Source organism: Myodes glareolus, chromosome 21, assembly GCF_982192425.1.
Source record: "Myodes glareolus chromosome 21, mMyoGla1.1, whole genome shotgun sequence".
NCBI lineage: Eukaryota > Metazoa > Chordata > Mammalia > Rodentia > Cricetidae > Myodes > Myodes glareolus.
In genome coordinates, this window is record NC_142046.1 from 36,091,814 (window position 1) to 36,117,676 (window position 25,863).

Sequence of the window (25,863 nt, forward strand, 5' to 3'; positions counted from 1 at the left end):
GTTCGCCCCACAAACCTGAGGCCACCGAGGGTGGGGTGGGGGCGGGGGAAGCGGCACCCAGCGTTATCGGCCTGGTGCGCGCGCGCGTGGGGCAGGCGTGGGGAGGGGTCCTGTGCCCGGAGGGGGGGGGGGGGCTCGAGCTCTGCGCGCGCCCGCCTGCCCGCGGCTGAGCGCGCGCCCGAGCGGAGGGCGGTGGCGCGCACAGCGTCGCTGGCGGGGAGCTCTAGGGGCGGAGCTGGCCAGCCGGAGGGAGAAAGCGATTGGCAGTTAGGACGCGGCCGAGCCGAGCCCAGCCCGGGGAGCTGCTGTTATGGGGGACGGGCGGTGCGCGCCGACGGGACCCGAAAGGGCCGAGGAAGTGCGACTGTGGGTTGGGGCGGGCCGCGGGCGCGCGCTCCAGAGGGGCGCATCCGGAAGAGGCGCCCGCCGCGCTTGGCGGCGGCCGTTCGCGCGCCCCCGCGGCCCTGCGCGCGTTGGTTTCGCCCGACGGCAGCCGTCGCTGATTGGCCGTTGCCAGGACGGGGCGGGGCTGCGACGGACGTTCGACCTCCGCGGGTCTCTCCGGCTTTCCCGCCATGTCGTTTATGGAGCGTGCAGGGTCCGCGTCCGCGCGACGGCGCCGCCAGGTCACCCCCGGCCCCGTGACTCGGCGGGTGAATTCCAACTTCACTCGGGGGGATGGCTGGGGTGAGGGCGATGTCGACGAAGACGAGGGATGCGACCAAGTGGCCCGCGACTTGCGGGCAGAGTTCTCAGCCGGGGCGTTGTCGGAGCCCAGGAGGGCCCCGCCTCTCCCGCGGCTCGGGGACGGGTCTCCCGTCCTGCCTGAGAAGCGCAATGGCATCTTCCCGGCGACTGCGGCCGCCAGAAGCCAGCCTCGGCGGTGGCCCGTCCAGGTCCTTTCCATTCTCTGTTCGCTGCTCTTCGCCGGCCTCCTTGCTTTCCTTCTCGCCATCGCATACCTGATCGTTAAAGGTACTGACCGAAGCCCAGGCCTTGGAAGTCTGTCCAGGGTCAAGTCGAGACAGTACAACACTCGCCCCCCCTTCACACTTTCTCTCCAAAGCTTTCCCTCGAAACTACCTTTCCTCGCTCTTCTTTTGTCTTCTCTCCCTAGATGGAGATCCCTGCTCCACAATGAGAGCCCTTTAGAAAGGATTTCATTCACTAAATCCACACTCTAAAGAAACGTAGAGGCATTGAACACTTGAGTTGAAACATTAGCACAGCTATTTTATCACAGTCCCTGCTTTTTTTTTTCACGAAAAAGTTCTTGTAACAATAAACTGTATGTGTTCTAAGGCTGATTCACAAATGACCGTAGAGAAATCGAAGGACAAGGCTTTCTTCTCCGCACCCCAAATGTCTACTTTTATAGACAATAGCTTTTCTGTGTTTGTAACGAGGTAGAATGGTTGCAGGGCAGAGTCTGTTCTGCTGTGTCAGAAATTGACATACTGGCCAAATAGGAATGCTCCCAAAGACACTCCTCAGCTCTTCCCGGTATGGTTAGTGTTCATTATACTGGAAAGAGATTTGAATTTAGAGCTGATAGTCTTGACTTTGCCAATTTATTGCGAAATAGAAACCTCGAAACAGTATCTTGTATTAAAAGGATTCAACACTTTGTCACATTTACTACTGAAAATGAAATCTATTTAATCCCAGTTTTCCTTTATTTTCTCCCAGTCCCTAATGGGATGCAGGTAGCCATTTAACAGGTTACCATTGTTTGATGGGATTTTTGTAAGGAAGACAATATATTACTGGGCTGTTAACTGTGGGTCTTAAAAGTTTGACTGCGATTGCTTCAAATTTCTGTCACACCTTTGACCTTTTTTTCTTCACTTCAACCCTGAAGTGCCCACAGTTTCTCTTCTGTAATATAAAATTATATGCTCATCAGTTGAAGTTTATCACAGAGGACATTGGTATTTTGGAGACTGGAGCAAGGAACTAAAGTCAAAATATACTATGCTGTTAAGTATCTTTTGTGCAAACTGTATTCAGCACAACTCAGGGAATAAACGATATTCTTATAAATAAGCAATGATTCCTGTAAAGGTATTTGTTTGCTGAAGGTGGTCAACCAGCAGTCGAAGCTCGCTCTGACTGCAGGGTACCTTTGACAGTTGAACAGTGTCTTCAGGGCCTTTGGATATTCGTTTCTTGAAGAAGTACTACTCTGCTGCCTAAACCTCTTTTTGTATTTACAGAACTGCATGCAGAAAATTCGAAAAATGAAGATGATGTAGATACTGGGCTGTTAGGTATGAACTGTTCATTCTATTCATCCGATGACTTATTTTTTGTTTTTCTAAATTATATGTAAGTTATACATGCTTTGGGATAAAATCGTTTGTATATATCATGTGGAAGTGATTTGTTAGCGTTTTTTCATATGTATCATTATTATAAATGTTATTAGACTTCCTTTTTAGATAGACATTTAGATACTTTTCCATAAGTTTTAATGGGGCACTAATGTGTGTGTGTGTTACAAGGAGAGCCAGGCCTCTTGTTCATCCCGGCCCTGCTAATTTAGCCTGGAAATAACCACACAGAAACTATTATATCTATTATAATAAACTATTAATATAGTGTATTAATTATATCACTGCTTGGCCCATTAGCTCCAGTTTCTTATTGGCTAACTCTTATATTAATTTAACCCATTTCTATTAATCTGTGTATTGCCACATGGCAGTGGCTTCCCAGGTAAAATTCCCAGCATCTGTCTTCAGTGGATCCATGGCGTCTCTCTGACTCTGCCCTTCTTTCTCCCAGCATTCAGTCCAGTTCCTCTGCCTACCTAAGTTCTGTCCTATCAATAGGCCAGACAGTTTCATTATTCATTAATGTTAATCACAGCACACAGAGAGGATTCCCACATCATGTGTGTGTACAGAATTCAACATAACTGTGCATTACTTGTATCTGGCAAATTATCAAGTAGTTTCTAATTATGCTTTGGAAGAGGCTTCCTATACTCTTTCAGGAATTTAGAACTAGAAACTTGATCACAAATTTAGCCAACATAAATAGTATCTGAAACAGACTTCAGAAGAATTTAATGTTCACATGTTTTTGTAAGCAGTTTCTCTTGAGATAAAATTTTTAAAGTAAGAATTATTTGCCATTAATGTCCAGGTGAGTTTCTAGTGTCCATAATGTTATACATTATGTAGTTTATGGCTTTCCAGTGGAGAGGGTTATTGATACCTGTCTCTCTCACGAATGGCTTTGAGGAGTTTACCTATTTGCCATATTTTATTATTAAAAATCAGGACTGAGGAAAGCAACCATTTTTACAGCAGAAACTATGCCAAGACAGAAACCTCTGAGCCTCTGATCAAGAGGAGAGTAAATACAGTATCACTTAATAGGTTAATTCCGTCAGATTCATGGGGACAAAGTAGGCATAGTTTGACTTGTAGAAAGTATATCTACTGTAGCATGTGGGCAGATCATTTTTTCAAAAAAAAAAATTCTTCAAAGAAATCTGTTTCAGGTGGTAGTGGTTTCCTTAGCATGCTCATATTCTCATCTCTAGCACCACCAAAATAAACAAACATGTGTTTCAGAGAAACTGTGCAAAGATTAAGTTCTTGATAAAATTGAGGCTATTGTGGTAATACTTGTCCTTATATTACTCTGAGCTTGACTTCTTAATCTATTTGAGAATAAATACACAGCAGGTCGTGCAGAACTGACACGAGACCTCTGAGTAAGAGACAGTGGATGGTTGAAAGGATAGACCAACTCTATTAAGTTTTCCTCACATTGGTGATAAGTTAAGATACAAGAAAAAAATGATTTATTATCTTACCATAAGGAAGCACCTAGGGAATTAAATTCTTATCCATTTTATAATTGATATAAACGTTTGAAATGAAGACGTGAATAAGCATGGTAAATATTTAATAAAGTTGAAATTTTCAACTAGGTTAAAAGAAAAGTGTTATGTACTTTGTTAGATTTTCTATTGCTGTGAAGAAGCACCAGTATCATGGCAAGCCTCATATAGAAAAACATTTATTTGGGCTGGCTTACTGTTCCGAGGTTTAGTTCATTATCACGGTGGGAAGCATGGCAGCATGCTGCAGACCTGGTGCTGGAGAGGTAGCTGAGAGTTCTACATCTGGATCAGTGGACAGCAGGAAGAGAGGGAGGCCCTGGAATTGGCTTTGGCTTGAGCATCTGAGACCTCAAAACCCACCTCCAGTGACACCTAGTCCACATGTACCCTTTTCATGTGAGAATATCATCATTTCACATTATTTACTAGGTATCTTTATTACTAGTCTTTTAGTGTAATTATTGCTATTAGATCTGTTACTTAATATTTCACTGAGACACATTTAAAGTTTATTACAAAACTGCCTCAATAGTTTGATAGTAGGTTGATTTTTTTTTTTTGTTTTCCTAGAAAAAAGTAATTTGAACACAGTAAGTACACTACCATGAGAAGAGTTCTCTTCCTAGAGACTTAAAAGTTTTAAGTACCATAGGTATTTTTGAATCCTAACCTAGGACTGGTATAAAACTCAGTATGGTAAGAGTGTAGCAGTATTAGTAGCACTTCTGTTCTGACATGGATAAGACACAGTCTGGCAGCCAGGTGGTGGTGCATGTCTTTAATCCCAGCACTCAGGAGGCAGAGGCAGGTGGATCTCTGTGAGTTCCAGGCCAGCCTGGTCTACAGAGTGAGTTCCAGGACAGCCCCCGAAGCTACAGAGAAACCCTGTCTCGACCCCCGCCCCCGCAAAAAAAAAAAAAAAAGGAAGAAAGAAACAATCTGATACACATTTTTTTTTCTTACTGCCTTTGGATTATGATTCTGCCTAAGGTTGAATCCGAAGATTTTTTAGCTTTTATGAATCACTATTATGCAGATGCTCAAAGGACCGTGTTTGTGCCCCTCCCGCTTTTCTTTCTAAGCTCATTTTTTAAAAAATGTATTCAAGGGTGATTAAATCTCAAAAGTAGGGGCTAGAGGTTCAGTGGTTAAGAAAGCACTTGCTACTCTTACAGAGGGCACCTGTTCCAGCACCCATATTGTAATTCAAAATTGTCCATTACTCTACTTTCAAGGAATATAACCTGACCTCTGCTTGCTTCAGGCACACAAGTGATAGACATACACACATGGTAACAAGTCACTCATACACATACATCTAGAGAAATGACTAAGGAGTTAGGAGCACTTGCTGCTCTTTCAGAGGAACTAGATTCCGTTATCAGCACCCACATAGTGGCTCACAACATCCATAACTCAGCTCCAGGGCATCCACTGCTTTCTTACTGACCTAAGGACACTAGGCATGCACGTGGTGCATACCTTGTATTAAGACAAATAATCAAAACAATGTAAAGAAGATCTGAAAAAAGTTCTGAATGGTGACTTGTAACAGATTAATAAGCAGTGTAAGCCCTAATACCTGTTAGGAAATCTTACTTCTGAAGTTGATTTACTCATCTTTTTTTTCTCTGAAAAAATTCTTCATGGAAAGCCTGTGTACAGATTTGTGTTTTGTTATTGTGATTGTGCGTCTGTTTTGTTTTTTAATGAAAAGGTTTGTTAGGACATAGTTTTTGTTTTTTTGGTTTTTGAGACAGTTTCCTTGTGTAGCCCTGGCTGTCCTAGAAATCTCTGTAGATCAGTCTGGCCTCAAACTCAGAGATTCGCCTGCCTAGGATTAAAGGCAAGCATTTGGGAGAATTAGTTGATCTGATTGACTAACATCGTAGCATTAATATAGCACAACTATATTACAGACATAATCAGGCAGGGTATTGGATGGTGTTGATCACACTGCAGACTTTATAAATGTTGGGCTCTCCTTTTAATAATTCTGCAAATCATCCCTTTGAACTTGCTTTTCCAGGGAGGTTAATAAACTTACTTAATACTGCGGTCCACTCGATCCTCCTTTAAGTTTGTTCTCAGGCCAGGTTGATTGTGCTAAACACATACATTTTGTTATCTAATTTTGCTTGTTAGTTTTTCACATTTTCTCTCATTTGACAACTTAGTCCTGTTTCTAACATTGTGGTGTTTCCAGCAGTCTTTAATGTTTCCCAGCATGTAGGTGAAAACCTTTCATTTTATGCAAAGTTGGAAAAATACTTAAGAAAGTACTTGGAATTGCCTTTAGCAGAAAATACTTCATCTAAAATATGTAGTGCTAGTACATATTTTACATGCATGGGACAGCTAATACTATGCAAAAATTTTATGGTGAGACTCGATGGGCAGCTTTTAGTGAATGAAGAAGCTTCTGAATTGGGTCTGTTATGTTCCTTATAACTCCTTATGGCTACTCACAAGAATAGTTTTGGTCAATTAGACAGGTTTTCTCTGAGAGTTCTGAGATCAAAAAGCCTGGTTGATTTAAGTAGCAAAATACTGAGTTTTAAATTATATTTTCTTCTTTACCTTTTTTAGGTATGTAGAAGTTTCATCATGTCATAACAGTTTGTAGTAATTGATTTTCTCAACATTTTTTTTAGAGACTTTATATAAATTATACTAATCTTGGAGTAAGCTTTCTTGTTATGTTTACCTATCTTTGGAGATATTTAAGTAGCCAATGACACTTTCTTGCCAATAGAAACATTGCAAAATTGAAGTTCACAAATTTTGTGATTTCTGCCATGTTCTCACTAGGTAACAAGAAGGTTGAATCTCAGACTTTATTGTGATTCTTGGTCCCAGGTTGGATCCTAGAGCCTGGGTACTGTGCCAGAGTTTTGAAATTGAGGTGAATTTTGATGACATTTGCTAAAGTGAGTTACTGTTGAAATATCTTTGATTCTGTTTTGGATGTCCTTTTAGATGTAGCACCTAAGTCACAGGACCATTGCTATTTCTGTGCCCCACTTAGAGGTATCTGCAGAGTGATCTTTGGGCCATCTGCCAAGAGGTACAAAACCACCTTCCTTTCTAGTGTATAGTTTTTTCTGGATGGCTGTGTCAGGAAGCCCAACAGCATTCTTCCATCTTTATATCTCAGATTCGGTGCAAACACAAGAACATTTATTCCAAGTAGGAACATCTTTCTGTGTGTGCCACATAAACAATTCATCTGTATTCCAAAAAGTTCATTATTTTTTTCTCTTCTAGAAGTTTGTTTACCTTTCCATCCCTGATTATATCTATATACTAGCTTTGTAATTTTACAACATAAAAGCCAGAGACAAGGTATTTCTCCTTTCTGCCTTGCCACAGACTTTTTGTGGGGTAACTTTAAAAAGGGGGGTAGGGTGGGGTGGGGCAGGAAAAGAGGAACCATCAGCATTTAGGTTAATCTTTTTCTTTTTTTGTGTGTATTTTATGACGGGGTTTCTTTGTGTAGCCTTGGCTGTCCTGGAACTAATTCTGTAAACCAGAACTCATAGAGATTTGCCTGTCTCTGCCTCCCCAGTGCTATAATTAAAGGTGTGTCCCACCACTGCCAGGCCAGTCTTTTAAAAACACTTCTACACTTTCTTACTGTTTAATTTCTTTACTCTCTACATGTCAGCACTGTTGTTAGTGTTATCAAGCTTCATAGGATACATAAACAGCTCAGCACACATATTTCTTACCTGCTTTTTGATAAAATATTCTGTAAATCGTTTTTGGGTAGCCAGGAAATTGCTAATTCTTGTTATCCTTTGATGATCTTTGTCTTTCCTTCCGGGACTCTGAAAGCATCTCGTAAGCTTTTTATAAGAGTTCACCTTGGTGAACTTCTCAAGAAACAGTCAGAGCTGGGCATGCGGGTGAATCTTTGTGAGTTGAAGATCATCCTGGTCTATATAGAGAGTTTCAGAACAGCCAAAGCTACACAGAGGAACCCTGTCTTGAAAACAAATAAATAAATAGCTGTCTGGGTGTGATAGCACATGCCTTTAATTGCAGCACTCAGGAGGCACTGGTCTGGAGAGTTCTAGGACAGCCAGGGCTGCAGGAAAAACCCTGTCTCAAAAAAAAAAAAAAAAAAAAAACCAAAAAACCGACAAACAAAAAAGCAGTCAGAATAGGTTGAAACACGCATTATTGTATAATTTCTCTGACCTTGTTCTCTTTAGAAAAGACTGTCTTACTAGAGAAATAATTTTGGAACCTGGGTTTACTTTTTACATTTTTGAGATAGGGTTTCATATAGCCCAGGCTGGCCCTGAACTCCCCGCATTTGAAAGAATGACATTGAACTTCAAATTCTTCTGTTTTTGCCTCCCCAATGCTAGGATTACAGGAATCCCCATCACTGTGGATGGACCCATGTATGATACACACGCAATGTGCTAACTAAACTATATATAAAAGAATCACATGGGCCTAGGCATGGTGGGACATGCCTTTAATCCTAGTACTAGAGATACAGAGGCACATGGATGTCTGAGTTCTAAACCAGCCTGGTCTATGTAGTGAGTTTCAGGACAGTGAGAGCTATAATGATAAGACCCTGTCTCACCACTCCCCCAAATCACATGAATCAAAATTTAAAATAGTTATGAAGTGTACTCATAATAGTCTTCTCCTGTTCAACATTTCTTCTCCCTACGGACGGCCAGTGATAAATTCTCAATCTTCCCTGAGATTTTTTATTTATCAATATCTAAATATATATTCTTATAGTGCATATACTGTGGACATAGATTTACTCTATTTGGATATGTCCTTATATAATACATGCATCTCCATATTCGATTTAATTTGTAAGCGGGTTATCTTGTGTAGCTCAGGTGAAGAATGCTTCAGGCTCATGATCCTGCTGACTCAGTCTCTGAAAGCCTGAAGTCACAGGTCTATATCATCGTACCCTTTTATGCCTTGCTCATTGATGTGCTTTAGAATTTATTGTGTATAGTGTGGAATATGATTCAACCAGTTTTCCTTATTCTAGATAGTGTTGAAATATTTTGTAGCTAGGGGAATTGCTAGTGCTTAAAGTTAGGGCCCTCTATCTGTTATGCAAGGATTTTACCAATGAACGATATTCCTAGCCTGTATTAACATTTTTATTTATTTGATTTTTACTATGAGATCTTGCTCTGTTGCAAGCTAACTTACTTGGCTTTTCTTCTAAAAGTTGTATTTCGTTCCTCTGGGTCCATATGTTCGTACTAATTGTTAAATACAAGGTCCTGTAGCATTCAGTATTTGGTAGTTGTCTGCTGTTGAATATTATTGTCTAATATATAAATCTTAGAATTAACATCTTTCAAGAATCACAGCCTCAATCAAATTCTGATGTTATCTCCCCAGAGATCTTAGGTTATGTAAAATTTATTCAAAAACATATTTTTTCAATCTATAGCTACTAATTTATTTGTACTCTTTTCTTCTCACCAGAATTACTCAGTGAATACAATGTATTTTCTGTTTTGTTCCCATTGCGTAGCACTGTACCAAATACAGGTATTTTGCTGAGTAGATGTAATGAATTAAATTTATGAAAGACTTATTCAAAACTTGAACCTAAGCCACACGGTGGTCATACACACCTTTAATCCCAGCACTTGGAAGGCAGAGACAGGGAAATTGCTGGAGTTTGAGGCCAACCTGATCTACAGAGCTGGTTTCAGTATAGGCACCAAAGCTACACAGAGATACTCTGTCTTGAAAAACCAAAATGAATAATTAAAAAAAAAAAACAACTTGAAGTTAAAATAAAACTGAGAACCGGAGAGATGGCTCAGTAGTTCTAACAAAGCACTCTCTCTGCTGCTCCTGCAAAGGAGTGAGGTTTGTTTCCCAACACCCATGTGGTGGCTTCCAACTGCTTATCACTCAGTTCCAGAGGATCTGACACCTCTTCTGACCTTTGCAGGCACCAGACACACATATGATATGCATAAATATATGCAGGTAAAACATTCATATGCATGAAATGAAAAAATAAAATTTTAAGAAATGTAACTGTACTACTAAAGAGAATGAGATTTAAAAACAGTTCATTTTCCCTTTAATATCCTTAGTGAGTTGAATAGTATCCAAAAATCTTCAGATCAGTTTATTCCTGTGTTCTGCCACTTTTCTTTTTATCTTTCTAGTTCTTCCTAACCCTTATCCCTCAACTATAATACCACGCTTTTGATTTGATTCCTGTGATAAAAAAGTTCTCACTTGACCAATTGAGTTCCCAACTCCTTGGTAAGTTGGGAGTCAACTTTAGTTTATATCCTGAACAAGGATGAAGAAACAGTATTTTATTTTCAGAGGACGGTTATAAAGAGGTATTGTACAATTGATTGATGTAAAAAGTTCTTGTCTTGGGATGAAAGAAGGCACTTAGTACAAAACAATAACAAATGCCAGCTACTGCTCATGAATTTAAATGAGAACTGTTAAGGACATGCTAAGAGTAAATTGCTTTGACTATTTTTGCTGTAGTTGAATGTCATAAACAATTTTTTTTTCTAATTTTAGGTAGAATTTGTCTTTGCTTGCACACATAACAATTTCATTTAAATATTTAATGAAATAACCTCTAATGGTATTCTCATTTTTTCTTTATGTGAGTTAGCATGTGCTAAACACAATAGAATTTATATCAGCATCTGGACATAAAGAATCTAGTTTAAATTATTTTAATAATTTTTTTCCTTTCTTCCCATTAAGGGTTCTGGTCTCTGCTGACACTATCTCTAACTGCTGGATTCTCCTGCTGCAGCTTCTCTTGGACAGTGACTTACTTTGATTCTTTTGAACCAGGAATGTTTCCACCTACTCCTCTTTCACCTGCTAGGTTCAAGTAAGTACTTCTGAGTTTGTTTATTTTGCTTGAGGTGTTGGGTGTGTGTGTGTAAATCTGAGTTCTGTTAAACACACAAAAATAAAGATTAATTAACTTATATTTTAAAGCTCTAGATTTTAGTATTAAAACAAAAATGACAAGATTTTTCAGCATCTGGGTCTCACCATTAGGTAACTGGAGAATAATATTTTAAATTCTATATCTAAATAATGTAATTTTTAAAAATACTGAAAATCATATTTGTATACCTACAGATTTACATTGATATGGTTAGATATTTAATTTAGTTATGTTGACATGGGTTTCTGTCCCATCAGGTCCTGCAGCCATTCAGTCCCAAAGACATACTCAGAGGTCTACAGTAATTATAAACTGGTTGGCCTATTAGCTCAGGCTTCATATTAATTAATTCTTACACCTTAAATTGGCCCATAATTCTTGTCTGTTAGCCGTGTGGCTTGGTAGCTTTTATCAGTGAGGCATTCTCATCTTGCTTCCTCTGTGTCTGAACTGCAAACTAAGTCATTCCTCTTCCCAGAATTCTGCTGTTCTTGTTGCCCCACCTGGTCGCCCTGCCTGTACTTGCTGCCTGACTACTGGCCAATCAGCATTTTATTAAAGCAATACAAGACCATTGTCCCACAGCAATCCCCTCCCTTTTTTTTTTCAAAACAAGAACTCTGAATCCAATTTCCTTTGTTTAGCTTTATCCCTGACCATTATTCATTAAAATTTGTAACTAATACTCTAAACAAAGACAAACATCTATAATCCATTTTTTGAGAATGTGGGTGTAGTTTTCTAGACTACTTCCTGCTGATTAGGGGTTCTGATAATCTTATGGGGACCTAAAGAAAAATGAGAATTATGATCAAGTCCTGACTGAAGTATTCTTTGAGGCTTGATCATCTTGGCCATCAGTCTTTGAAACTGTTCTGGATATAGAACTTAGACATCTGGGTTATCCGCTTCTATCAGAAATTTCTCAGGGGGTCTTCTTTGATCAAACCTGATTTTTCTTAACCCAGAATGAATCTACAGCCTCTCATTTTCTGTGGAAACAAAAGCAAAACCTTTTTTCTGAAGTAACATATCTTTTGACTTAAATTAGGAAGTCAAGGCATTTTCAAAATATATATGTTGTGTTAATACAGCAGCATTTACAATCAGATGTCTCTTGTAGCTGTTGTTTCTTCCTCAGCCATCAAAGACAACATAATAACATACAGTACCCAGATTCTCTGTGTATTTTCCATTTTTATGTGGCTTTGCATTAAACTCTTGTTTCTTTTATTTTTAATTTTTGGTTTTTTTGAGACTAGGTTTCTCTGTGTATCTTTGGCTGTCTTGGCACTCATGTTATAGACCAGGTTGTCCTTGAACTCACAGATATGCCTGCTTCTGTCTCCCAAGTGTTGGGATTAAAGGTATGTGCCACCACACCCAGCTACTCTCTCTCTTTTTCATTTTAAGGACTTTATCCTTTTTTTTTTCTCTCTCAAGCCTACATACATTTTTAAACACATTGTCAACCATTAGAGGTTTTCTTCATCTGAATCTATCTTTACTGTTTATCTCTCTATTTCTGACCGCATGAATCTTCAGTTTGCTAAGTGATATGGCTAGGATTAAAGCCAAGGCTTTAACAGCTGGATTCGCCCCATTCCTTAGCTTTCTGAGAGTCTAGTGTCATGGCAGAGTTACTGGCGGGAGCCATGTTTATTGCCACAACTCTATGGAGTTTCAAAGTCCCTGGCACCACCAAGAAGCGTGCTGTCGGCAATTCATAAATACCATTTAAGTGTTTGGTGGCAGGGACTGTTAAAAGAGCTGCAAGGTTAAAGCTGAGTCAGGAAGTCTCTCTTAAATGAGAGTGCTTGCCTCTAGCAAACAGAGCGCACCTGAGAAAGTGCTGCTATCAATAAGCCATGCTTAACTCTGTTCTTTTGTGCCTAGAATAAGTTCTCAAGCTCACTCTGGTTTTGTGGTGGATGCAATTATCCACACTGGTGCCATTTGTTGACATTGGTTTCTGTCCCAAAGAAATACACAGAGGTCTATGTTGGCCTATTAGCTCAGGCTTCATATTAATTAATTCTTACACCTTAAATTAGCCCATAATGTCTGTTAGCCACGTGGCTTGGTAGCTTTTATCAGTGAGGTATTCTCATCTTGCTTCCTCTGTGCCTGGACTGCAAACTAAGTCATTCCTCTTCCCAGAATTTTGCTGTTCTCATTGCCCCGCCTATACTTCCTGCCTGGTTGCCCTGTCTGTACTTCCTGCCTGACTACTGGCCACTCAGCATTTTATTAAACCAATACAAGACCATTGCCCCACAGCATAGTTATATTTAATTTAATTCATAATTAAATATTCTAAGAGTTATACCTAAGAGTTTTATACCATACTATAGATTACTTGGTAGTATTTAGTCAGAAAACTTATTTGGCTAAGACATTAAAAAGAGTTCAAATTTATATTATCTTTCTGCCTGTTAACACCAGTATCTTTAAACAGAGACTATAAATTTTGTATAATGTGTTCATTTTTCGTTCCCTTGTATTTGATTTCTACCCTGATTGCTAGTCCTGAATTTCCAGCTGTTTTGGCAACTAAGAGTTTTGAGGATTAAAGAGTTTTAGTGTTCTCCTAAAGATCTCTTAACTAAATATATTGTATTGTTTTAATAAATTAATCTTTTTATTAAATTGTAAGAAATAAGGAACCTTTATTGTTGAATGTTTGTCATTAAAATGATAGTTTTCAATCACATACTTTGTATACTTGGTGGTCTAGTCTTAAAAAGTTTTAAAGCACTTATAAAATATATTTTAATAAACTCTATTCATACAAAATTTAAAATACAAAATTGTATGTTTATTCAATTGAAATTTAAGAAGGCATTCAAATTCAAATACAGATAAACACAGAAAGTGATATTTAGTTTAGAAATGAAAATATCGCCCTCTAGTGTTCATCAAAATAATTACTTCACATTGTCTAAGACTATATTCTCTGTGTAACCAGTAGAGTGAGTCCTTGCACAGGAAAATAGACTCTTTCTTATGAAAATGTTGAACTTTTCAGACTGTTTTCTTAGAAATCAGTTATATTTCCTTAATGTATAATATAATGATTTAATAAAAATAACTTTATAATAATGTTATATGTTACATAACTACCTAAAATAAGTTTTCTTCTTGCTTGTTTAATTCTGATTCTTTGTTGAAAGATTCTAAAATGGCCTTTTAAATGTACCTCGCTTGCTAGTATGCTTTCTTAATGTGCATGGTGCCCTGGGTTTCATGCCTGGCACTGGACAGTATGTAGTGGTGCATGTGTGCAATCCCAGCTAGTTCAAGGCCATTCAGGTTTGAGGCCAGCCTGGGATACATAAGACCTTGTCACAAGATAGAATGAATAATTTCAGAGGAAAAAAAATCAAGACTATTCTATGACTTGCATTTTACTGAAACAAAATTCTCAATGAAATAAAGTAACGTTTCTTGCTATTTAGTAACTACGAGGTGAAACATTTAATGAAATTAGCAATCTGACTAACTGGTTTAGATTGATACTGAAAAAGAAATAATTTTCTTGTTGCTTATTTTTATTTAGCAAAATTTTTATTACATTTTATTTAATTATATGTAAATGCTGCTCCTGCATGTACACGTCATAGCACATATGTGAAGGTCGAGGACAACTTAGAGGAGTCAGTTCTGGCCTTCCACCATGTGGGTTCTAAGATTGAATTCAGGTCTTCCTGCTGAACTAGCTTGCCTGCTACCAACATACCTTTTTAATTTAGCTAAGTATACAAATACATGGAGCCATCTTCCCGTCAAAATTCATTAAGTATCTTTTTAAAAATGTACCTTTAAGCCTTGTGGTGGTGGCACATGCCTTTAGTCCCAGCACTTGGGAAGCAGAGACAGGCAGAGTGAGTTCGAGGCCAGCCTGGTCTAAAAATTGAATTCCGGGACAGTCAGAACTATTACACAGAGAAACCCTGTCACGAACAAAAAAGCAAAAAAAGGAGAGGGGGAGAAAGAAAAGAAATGTATCTTATCTTTTACTTCTTGCAGTACTTATGTAAAAGTGAAAATTTTGCTCTAATTCTAAAATAGTTACATGGAGAACTATGTCCTAGCTACTTGGAATTTGCAGTTAAAAAACACAGCAGAAGTTTGGATTTTGTAAAATATCAAGAGTATTCCTTAGTTGTCATCAGGTTATAATTCCGTGTAACAGTCTTGTCTAACTCGCTGTTCTTCCCTCACAGTGTGTTATCACTAGCTCCAGCTCAAAGTTCTTATGGCTAGAGGAGGAGTTAGGTAGAATAGCTAGCCTGAAGTTGAATTTTTCCTAAAAGTACAACTTTTAAACTAGTACTTTGGTACAAGAGATGTCTTAGGAGTTCCAAATAAAGATCATAGAGAAGCCAAGTCTCTAAGCCACCCATAGGTGTTATCTTTAGTGTTGTTCTTCCATTTTATAACCTGAAGAAACTGAGTCCCAAGAACTGAAGGAACAGTTCAGTTCATAACATAGTGCATATGGCTGCTTTCAGTTTGCCCTAATAACTCCCTGACTTCTCCATTATAAAATAAGCCTATAGAAGTTTTACTGATTGTTACTTTGATGACAAGGAACTCTGAGCTTTTGTGATATGACAGTTTTGTTCTGCAGTGTTACTAAGTAGAGTAACAGCTTTTTTTCTTAACATCTATCCTCATCCTCTGTTTTCTCTAAGTCAGTGACACTTTCTGATTTAAACTGCACACATTTTATGTTAGCTCTGTACAGGCACCATCTAGCTGTGAGTGGTCTGTTTATAGGTTTGCAGATGTTTCACATGCTAAAGATAAAACCACTTAATCACCAAAAATCTCACCTATAATACAAACATTACTTTGTAGACTAGTAATAAATTTAGTGGAAAATTTTTTTAAAAAAATCTTGTTACTAACTTGAAAAAATGTCCATTGTTTAGGTCAGAAGTCAAATTTAACAGCTTTTATTCCTATAACCTTTGTAGGGTTATAAAACCAAAATAACCAATTTATATGGCCTAAACATAGGTCTGGTGGACTTTCATAGTTAATTAGCTCAAAACATTGTTACAAGTTGTAGCAAAAACCCCTTTTTTATTCTTCATCCAGTGCTGGGCATTGAGTCTAGGGCTTTCACTTGCTTAGCAAGCATTCTACCATTTGAGCTCTATTCCCAGCTATAAGGAAGTATCTTATGTCAGAAAGATGAATTATTATTTTATACTATGAATATACATCTGAGGGAATTACAATAGGAGAGCTCTACTGTGGAAATCAAGTGCTGCTAGAGATTTCTAAATTTCATGCTTAAGCTGATCAAAGATTGTATATCTTTGGCTAGCAAGGTGGCTTAGCATGTAAATGTGCTTGCTGCCAAACTTGGTGACCTGAGTTTGATTCCCTAGGAGGGAATCAGCTCTCACAGGCTGTCCTCTATCTTCACTTTTATGCCATGGTATACTTCTCCCCAGCTAAATAAACATAGTTTAAAAAGTTTAAGATTTCTGGTGTGTTGTGTAATTGAATCTAAAGCTTAGATTGTTGAATAACTTAACTAAGAAAGTGATTTTAAATAGAATTCTTGCTTCTATTGAGTAACACTGAAGAAATGACATGCTGTAGTCAAAAGCATTGCAGGTGTGGAGATTACTTCAGCTCTTAGAAATAAATCTTTAGTCACCTTTTGTAATAATAGCTCAACTTGAGTTTCACAACTAACAATGAGCCTGTTTGCAAGGCTAAGGCAGGAGGCCTGCCAATGAGAGTTCAAAGTTAGCCTGGATTACATAGTAAATTCTAGGGGAGTCTGGAACTAGAGATCCTGACGTTAAAAACAAATTATCTCTTCCTTATGCTGTTTAATAACCTTGAATATCTTTGTTTACAATGTATACATTTGTTAAAAGAAAAGGAATTACAGTGGGAACAGGGATTGTCTTTAACTCTTTTTACTGGCTTTTGTGACTCTACTCCTTATACTGAGTAGCATTGCCCAGTCTTAGTAAATGGGGAGATGCTTACTTAGTCTAACTGCAGTTTGATGGTTGGGGAGACTAGGGGGAAAGGAGACAGGGGAAACTGTGACTGGGATGTAAAATAAATAAATTTGATTTTTTAGAAAAAGAAAGACTTGCTTTAAATGTTCCTAGATTGCTAAGTTTGTGCTAATGCCATCCCTCAAATTTTGAAGCTATTTGGAGTTATCTAAACCGAGAAAACATATTGTCTTATAACTTGACTCACTTAAATCACAGTATTTGTGCCTCAGATGCATCTTGAATATGAATATATTTATTTCCCAGAATGATGCAGGCCAGTTCAGGCATCTTCTCCGCTATTGCTTAGGGTCTTAGCTAGGGTCATCCTTGTGGAATCCTGGGAATTTCCCTAGTGCCAGGTTTCTCACTAACCCCATAATGGTTTGTTCTATCAAGATATCTCTTCCCTTATTCTCTTCTCTCTCTGTCCTTCCTCCAATTCAACCATCCATTCCCTCATGTTCTTCCCTTTCCCTTCTCCCTTCTTCCCTCCTTTGCCACCTCCCCTGTCCCCCGCCCCTCACATTCCCAATTTACTGAGGAGAGCATGTCTATTTCACCTTCCCAGGGAGATCCATGTATTTCTCTCTTAGCATCCTGCTTGTTACCTAGCTTCTCTGAGGTTGTGGACTTGTTGGCTAGTTATTCTTTGCGTTACATCTAATACCCACTTATTACCATATTTGTCTTTCTGGGTCTGGTTTACCTCACTCAGGATTTTTTTTTTCCTAGTTACATCCATTTCCCTGCAAATTTCGGGGTGTTATTTTTTTTTACCACTGAGTAGTACTCCATTGGGTAAATGTACCACCATTCTTCTGTTGAGGGGCATCTAGGTTGTTTCCAGGTTCTGGTTGTTACAAATAATGCTGTGAACATAGTTGAGCAAATATCCTTGTGGTATGAGTGTGCATCCTTTGGGTTTATGCCCAAGAGTGGTGTTGCTGGGTGTTGAGGTAGATTGATTTGCAATATTCTGAAAAACTGCCGTACTGATTTTTGAGAGTACAAGTTTTCACTTCCAGCAATTCATTTCACTACCAGCAATGCAGGAGTATTCTCCTTACTCCACATCCTCTCCAACATAAGCTGTCATCAGTGTTTTTGATCTTAGCCATTCTAACAAGTGTAAGATGATACCTCAGAGTTGTTTTGTTTTGCATTTCTCTGGCAGCTAAAAATGTTGAGCAATTCCTTAACTGTCTTTGGTCATTTGAAATTCTTCTGTTGAGAATTCTTTGTTTAAATCTGTACCCCATTTTTTTTTTCATTTAACACAGCCTTTTTTTGTTGTTGTTGTTTCAAAACAAAATTCCAGGAAACAAAATAGTTAACAACAGTTGGGTAAAAATTAAAATAAAAATCACAGTTTCGAGAATCAAAACCAGACAACTTCTGAAAGGTAGATAGATCACTTGGCTTACCAAAAAAAAAGAAGGAAAAAAAGAAAAGGTAGTGTTAAAAAGGGCTAAAATTAAATTGAACAACATTCTATATAATGCTACATTCCCAAATTAAGAAAGGAAAGTTCACATATATAACTAAATGTTAAGTATTGAGAATTGAAATTCTGTAACCCATTTAGGACTATTTGGTATTTTGATGTTTAGCTTCTTGAGTTCTTTATTTTTGGAAATCAGTCCTCTATCAGATGTGGGGTTGGTGAGGATTTTTTAATTTCAGAAAGTACATTTTAAATTTTATTAAATTTAGCATATATGCCTCGTATTTTTAAAATATGCCTTGGATGTTATTTATAATCTACACAATTGGGAGTTTGAAAACAATAGGTTTTTATAAGGTTGTGTTTGTTTTTTTTTTAATCACTTACTATTTTGGTAATTTTTGTAATCATGTGATGATTTTACATGTTGTACTTCTTTTAGAAAGATGCTGAGACAGTTGAGTTTTCATGGCATTTGTGGACCAGTGTTATTTTACTTTTTGTAACAGGGTGAAATAGAAAAAAATAAAATACTGAAAATAAATTTACTGGAGAATTTTGGATTTTAGGGTTGGCATTACTTTGTTATGGTACTTTCTATATTGCCTTGAAACCTTGTTTGTTTTAAATGTGTTACTAGGATTATTCTGTAGCTTCTCATTGTAGTACAGCATTGTAGGAACATGCTATGGATTATCTTGGGCATTAATATAAACTTGTAGATCAAAAAAACTTTTATTTAAATTAGAAGTTTCTTTTCCAAGTGCACTAGCTGTAACATTGATTACAATGCATTAACCTTATCTTTGATACAGATTTTGGAAAGCTTCCTCTTGTTGAATCAGATTCATTATTATCATGAACTAATGAAACAGATGTCAGATGGCTAATTGCAGTAGTAGAGAAAAGCTACTGACAAAAGAAATAGATCATGGACTTGGCTTTGATGTCTGAGTGTCACGAAGATTCATTAACTAGGGACGGTGTGGAGCCATCAGTTGCAATGACTATATTAACAACTATATTGGTGGTAACATAATGTGGCTTCTAGAAGACTAGGGCTAAAATACATGTGTGCCTTATAAAATATATTCCATTACTCCTGAGTGAAAGATATGTATAGATGAAACAAAATCCTGTAAGAAATTATGTCAGCGTTCATTCTTGGTTTTCTTGTTTTCGTAACATGGTTTCATAGCTGACTGCTTGCTTTGCACTTGTTTGCACTTTGTGTGCTGCTAATGTGTTATTTGTGAGTTGTTTAAAATAGTACAGACAGCACCAAGAGTACTGAGAGACCATTCAAACCCCCTTTTGTATGCTCAGCAATTGTCTTAGTCAGGGTTTCTATGTTGTGAAGAGACAACAGAACCACTCTAACTTATAAAGGAAAGCATTTAATTGGGGCTGGCTTTCAGATCAGAGGTTTGATCAGTTATCATGGTGGGAAGCAATGTGGTACACAGATATGGTGCTGGAAAAGTAACTGAGAGTTCTGCATCTGCATAGCACGTAGCAGGAAGACAGTGACAATGGGCCAGGCTTGAGCTTCTGAAGCCTCAAAGCCCACCACCAGTGACAGACTTCCTCCAACAAAGCTATACCTTCTCCAGCAAGGCTGCACCTCCAATAATGTGACTCCCTATTCGTCGCTGGGGGCCCATTTCCATTCAAATCATCACAACAATATTTATAAATTATGAGAAGTCTATTATATTAGAAAGTGTTTTGAAGTCAGAGAGGTGCTTTTAAATCCAGCCCATACTGTTTACCCCAGAAGAATTCTTGATCAAGTCAATTAACAACTGATATAAGTTGACTGGTTAAATCAACAGATACGGACTAAGGAAGTAAAGTAAAAGTGCTTTTGCTGTTCTTTCAAAGGATCCATGGTCCATTCCCAGCACTCAGCTCTCAGAGCTCACAACTGCCTATAACTCCAGTCCCCTTTTCTGAACTATGCAGGCACCTGCACACGTGTGTACATTCCCCTCCTCCTACAAGACACACAAACATAATAATTTTTTTTTTTTTAAAGAAACAGATAACGTCATGGGCAAAAAAAGAATGGTGCCTCAACCTATCTTATGGCAAAACATGAATGGTACCTAAGTCCAGCTTAGCTCCTCTTTGCTCTTCTTCCTTGTATATTTATATAGTATATGTATTATAGTTAAAATATATATTAAAAAATTGTATCATCTAATATAACTATATATGAAATTATGGTAAACTGTTTAAGCTTTTTAGTACTTTAGTCTAAAGATAGTTTCTCTATTTGATACAAATACAAATATACGTATTCTTTTATGCATATGCAGTGCACTAATGTGACTACTGCTGAGAACAGTGTATGTGTGTAACATTGGGGAACGTTTTTATCCTACCTGGTTTCTTATTTGAGTTACCTATTATTTAAATTTTTTAAAAGTATATAGTCTTTAGGATTATTCGGTAAAACAGATAAGTTTTTAAAGTATTTATTGAATGTTTTTGTTTAAAACTACAATAATTTTAAAGTTTGCACATAGAAAACTGGGCATATCTTGCTGAAGAAATTATCTATTTAAATCTCCTTGATAATTTATTGCCAAATAGTAAATCTCGTTATTTACTCTTGAAGTAATTTTGCATGTGATGTATCTAAATTTTATTGCCAAATAGTAAACCTCGTTATTTACTCTTGGAGTAATTTTGCGTGTGATGTATCTAAATTTTCAGGTACTGAGTTGGTGTTCTTGCGATAAAATCTTGGTTTTGATTCTGAATTTTAAAGAAAGTCCAAGCTGGTGTAGTGCAGTACACCTTTAAATCCCAGCAGTTTGGAGGCAGAGCAGGTAGTGGGTGTGTGCGTTAGAGGACAGCCTGGTCTACAGAGTCAGTTCCAGGACAGCCAGAGCTACACAGTGAAACCCTGTCTTCAAAGAAAAAAGAAAGATCCAGGTAATAGTTATGATTGCAGCTCTACAGATCTGATTGACTTTAGATACTGAGAATTCATAAGCTTTTCCTGTAAAGAACCAGATGATAAGTATGTGATCCACATGACTGTAGTCACAACTCCTCATCTGTCATTGTAGCACCCAAGCTGTTGTAGACAGTTTATAAAGGATGAGTAAGGCTGTTCTAATACGCCCTTATTTACAGAAAAGGGTGAGAGGACAGATGGGTTTTAATTTGCTTTTGTAGATTTCTCTGAAGTTATGTATTCTCAAAATTTTTCTAAGTTTTAGACCCCATCCCCCCCAAATAATTACATTAGCCAAAGGATGAATGGGTGTTCTCATTTGTTATGGTGCCATTGTGTCTGGCAAATTTTATAGTCTTATGGATAAGGCAGATTATTTAAATTGCATATTAAAAAGCAATAATTCATGTGGATCTCTGAGTTCAAAGCCAGCCTGGTCTACAGAGTGAGTTCCAGGACAGTCCCCAAAGAACAATCACACCTTACTTATACAACTACTACCATTTTCTGAATATTTGTGCTTTAATGAATAGTAAGTGCTAGGGGTCAGCTAATGGCTATGGAATAGAAGAAGCAGGAAAACTTAGAGTATGTTTACAGCTTTGTTACACATTTATTTTTTTATCCATTTTTCTCCTTTTAGATTGTAATACTATAAAAATTCCTTCTGTGCCAATCTGGAGTATTTTTTCAGGCTAGGTTTATAGAGTAAGGGATATAAATTAGTGACCAGGAAAATAATTGAAATTTAAGAATCAGAAAGCCAAAGTAAATACATCAAAATTGGTCACAACTATTGTGAAATTTATTAAGAAAATTAATAATTGTTTTATCAGGTCTTTATGAACATAAAGGTATATTAAGTTCCTATAAAATTACAAAGCTTTATTAGGGCAAAAGAAGGTCAAGGAGGAGCAAGTAGGTCTCAAATTCACTTAAAATAGGCTGAATTTTATAGCATTCTATTGATATAAAGAGGGTTGATAATAGTATTACTCAAAATAAGTTCCAAATATCTAGAATGTACAAATGCATATTCTGAATTAGGATTTAAGTGTGATTATCCACCTATATATCTGTTTCTTTTTACCACTGTTTTGTTCCTATTTAAAATCCTAGCCACAATGAACTCTTGAATAGACTTCACTTCCAGTTTCACTTATTTATTATAAGGGGACTTCTTCCATTCCGTCTCTTCTTTCTCCTTGTCATGACATATGTATCTCAGTTTGAAAAGTGCTTGGTTACTCCTCATGTGCAGGAACTAGGTTAGATCTCCAGCTTTGGAGAGAAAATGCCTTCCTCCTTAACTCTTAATAATGCACCTTATATCCCTAGTCTTCACTTGTTCTCCCAGAGAAGATAAGGCCCTACCTACTTATCCCTGCTTCCTTTCAGTTGTGCTTCAGACCCAAGCTGTATAACTAACATACCTGTTATGCAACAGATATGTAGTCCTCACAGCAACTTTATAAGGGTAAATTTGTCACCAATTTTATAGAAGAAATTAAAGGCCAAAGAGATCAAACAATTTTTCTATCTTTATACCCCTTGTAAGAGTTGCTCAAACCCATGTCTAACTCTAGAGCTTGACTCATACCACTAGTGGGAATCACATGAGCACGTCATTGTATGTGTCTGCATTGTTGGAAAAACTTTTGAAACTAGACTAAGATGACTTCTCTTCTACAACTCGTCCTCTAGCATGGAAGTTGTCCTATTATAATGAACCTTTCTTTGTAACTATTTTTAGTCCTTTTATTCTTATTGAACAGCATTTCCCACTTATTTCCATTTTTATTTCAGAAATGAAGTGGGAAATATATTTAAGCCTGATAGAATTCACATTTTGGATCCTAACTTTAGAAACAATCTGCTTCTGTTATTAAATTTCCTATTTTGTCTCATTATATAGTCAAATGAACCGTCATGTGAAGATTTTTAGCTAGTAAATTAACTTATTCAGTAATTTTTTATTATTGAATTTCCTTGATTGACTTTTTGTAAATAAATTATGTAGTTAACTGTCCTTATAATATTGTTTCACTTTAAGTACAGATATTAGTAAGTAACCTCTTAATTGAAAAAAACTGTGCACAAGTATGTAACTGGAGTTCTTTGTAGCTCTGGCCTATATTGGTGACTTGCAAAGCAAGTGGCTTTTTGTGAATTCCTGCCCCATGTTGAGCACCAATATGTAGCATGAGTTCTAGTAGGTATTAATAAAAGCCCAGAGTCAGATATTTGGGGAAAATGCTGAGAGATCAGAGAGATGAAGGAGCAAAACCACAGCTGCTTAACTTCTTAACTTCCCAGCTGAAATGAGACTAAGGTTCTGTTTTCTCCCAGCTTATCATTGCCTCTCTCCGCCCACCCATATCACTTCCTGTCTGTCTGTACAGAATTCCAGACCTCTGATCTTCTTCATTTGTACAGACCAGATATCCACCAGCAAATCAGGACAGTTTTGCTTATTTTGTTTGTTGATTTTAATTTTTTTTTTGATATTTCTCTCTCTCTCTCTCTCTCTCTCTCTCTCTCTCTCTCTCTCTCTCTCTCTCTCTCCCCCTCTGTGTGTGTGTGTGGTGTGTGTGTGCACGTGCCATTTGTGCCTTTTGTTCTGGTGCCCATGGGTGCAAGGGTATAGGATCACCTGGAGCTGGTGTTATAGGCAATAATGAGCCACCCATTATGGATGCTGGGCAGTTCACTGGAAGAGCAGGCAGTATTTTTAACCACTGAGCCATCTCTTGAGTCTTTTAGGAGGACTTTTGAAAAAGAATTTAAAACTGATGATGCTGTACTAGTCCTACAAGTGCCCAATATTTTTTTTTAGCTTATACATTAATTTGTAAAACCTCAAGAACTCATTGTGATGTCTTAAGCATTTTTAGTAAGATCTTACTAGTTTATCATACCAAATTACATGTTGTTTATTTGATTTGTGTTTCTGTTTTTTTCTCTAGGAAACTGACTGGACATTCTTTCCACATGGGCTATAGCATGGCAATTTTGAATGGCATTGTAGCTGCTCTTACTGTGGCATGGTGCCTCATGTAAACCCACAATAGAGCAATATGGCTGGTAAAAGGCTTAATTGTTTGAAAATAACAGAAACAAACATTACCTACTCAGAAGACTATGGAATGTGGTTCAGATACATATCGTTATCATCATTATTATGGAAGACCTTATAAAGCATCATTTCAAAAACTAGCCAGTGGGAATATTTGAGTACTTTCAAATGCTTTCTTAAAATGAAAAGATGTTTACCTCATCTTTTTACTTTTGCTTATGTAGTTTTATCAGTTCCAAAAATATTTTTATGGAAATCAAACTTGGAAACTTGAATACAGGACAATGTCTACCTTTCTATGTATAATCCATTTTTTTTTGCTAACAAATGTTGATATTATTGATTGAGATAAAAGTGTTTCTTATTTATATATTACATTAAGAAAACAGTGCTGACCTGCTAAACCGGGTTCCATGGGTTGGAAGCCAGCCTCTAGCTACACAGTGAGACCATTTAAAGAAAGAGAAGAAAGAAAACAATGCCTTTTATCTTTAACATTTTATAGCAACTACATCAGAGTTTTTGATAATCAGTAGAATGCAAATGTACATTTATAATTTTTATGGAGTATATCTAGGAGTTTTATATATTTACATAATATTAAATTTATGTTTTTTAAATGGTTACATTTATATCTATATGACTGTAAATTTTGTTTTTTAGTTGGTGTCAACCTGTCCTTTACTAAGTATTTTCTTTTTTTATGTGTTAAAGCACATTGATTTAATTTTAAGGTTAAAAAATTTTATTATTTTTTTTAAAAAAAAGATACTAAAAATTCAGGGGTAAACTTTTGTCATAATGTTAAGAAATTTGAGACTGTTGGCCATTTCTATTTTCCACAATTAAAAGTATTTATTTTGATGTATATATTAAGGCAGCAAAACTTGTACTATTTTGTTTTTAGTAATTGAAAACTAGAATGTTTTTTATGTAGAAACGTTTGAACTGTTTTATTTTTAATCTCAAGAATATAGTTGGCAAAGTAGAAAAGGTATTTTGATATTCTGTACATGTATATATAATTAAAATTTAATATGTATATTGTAATATATATACTTTTATAACTTTCTGCTTTAGTCATGTCAAGATTTTTGTTGTTGTCTTCATAGTCACAGTCTCCCTGTATTCTCAAGAGGAAAAAATAAGAAAAGTCATTTCCATTTCATTGGAAATGACTCATAATGTCCCAATTTAAAATGAGCCAGGTGATGATGATGCACCCCTTTAATCCCAGCACCCAGAAGGCAGATGTGGTGGATCTCTGTGAGTTCAAGGCCAGCCTGGTCTACAGCGCAAGTTCCAGCACAGGCTCCAAAGCTAGAGAAGCCTTGTCTTAAGAAAAAGTAAATAAATAAAATGGATGAATAAAAGTAAAATGAGAGGTGAAGGGGAACATAGGGTCTTACTAAATCCCAATCCCTTGACTTAGGTGTTCCATCAGTTATGGCTATTACAATGATTCTGTTGCTTATTGACTCTTTCTTGTACAATATATTTTGCCTTTTTCTGAAGTTGTAGACAGCCTTTAT

The 25,863-nt window shown here is 37.1% G+C and overlaps 1 protein-coding gene across 1 annotated transcript; it reads left to right on the forward strand.

The window, feature by feature from the left end:
• Positions 1–517: 517 nt before the first annotated feature.
• Arl6ip6 (ARF like GTPase 6 interacting protein 6) lies at positions 518–25,403 on the forward strand. The gene is made up of 4 exons (XM_048426025.3): positions 518–975; positions 2,217–2,270; positions 10,613–10,745; positions 24,222–25,403. Exons 1-4 carry the CDS (start codon positions 576–578, stop codon positions 24,313–24,315), a joined length of 681 nt encoding a protein of 226 aa, XP_048281982.3. The 5' UTR covers positions 518–575; the 3' UTR covers positions 24,316–25,403.
• The last annotated feature ends 460 nt before the right edge of the window (positions 25,404–25,863 follow it).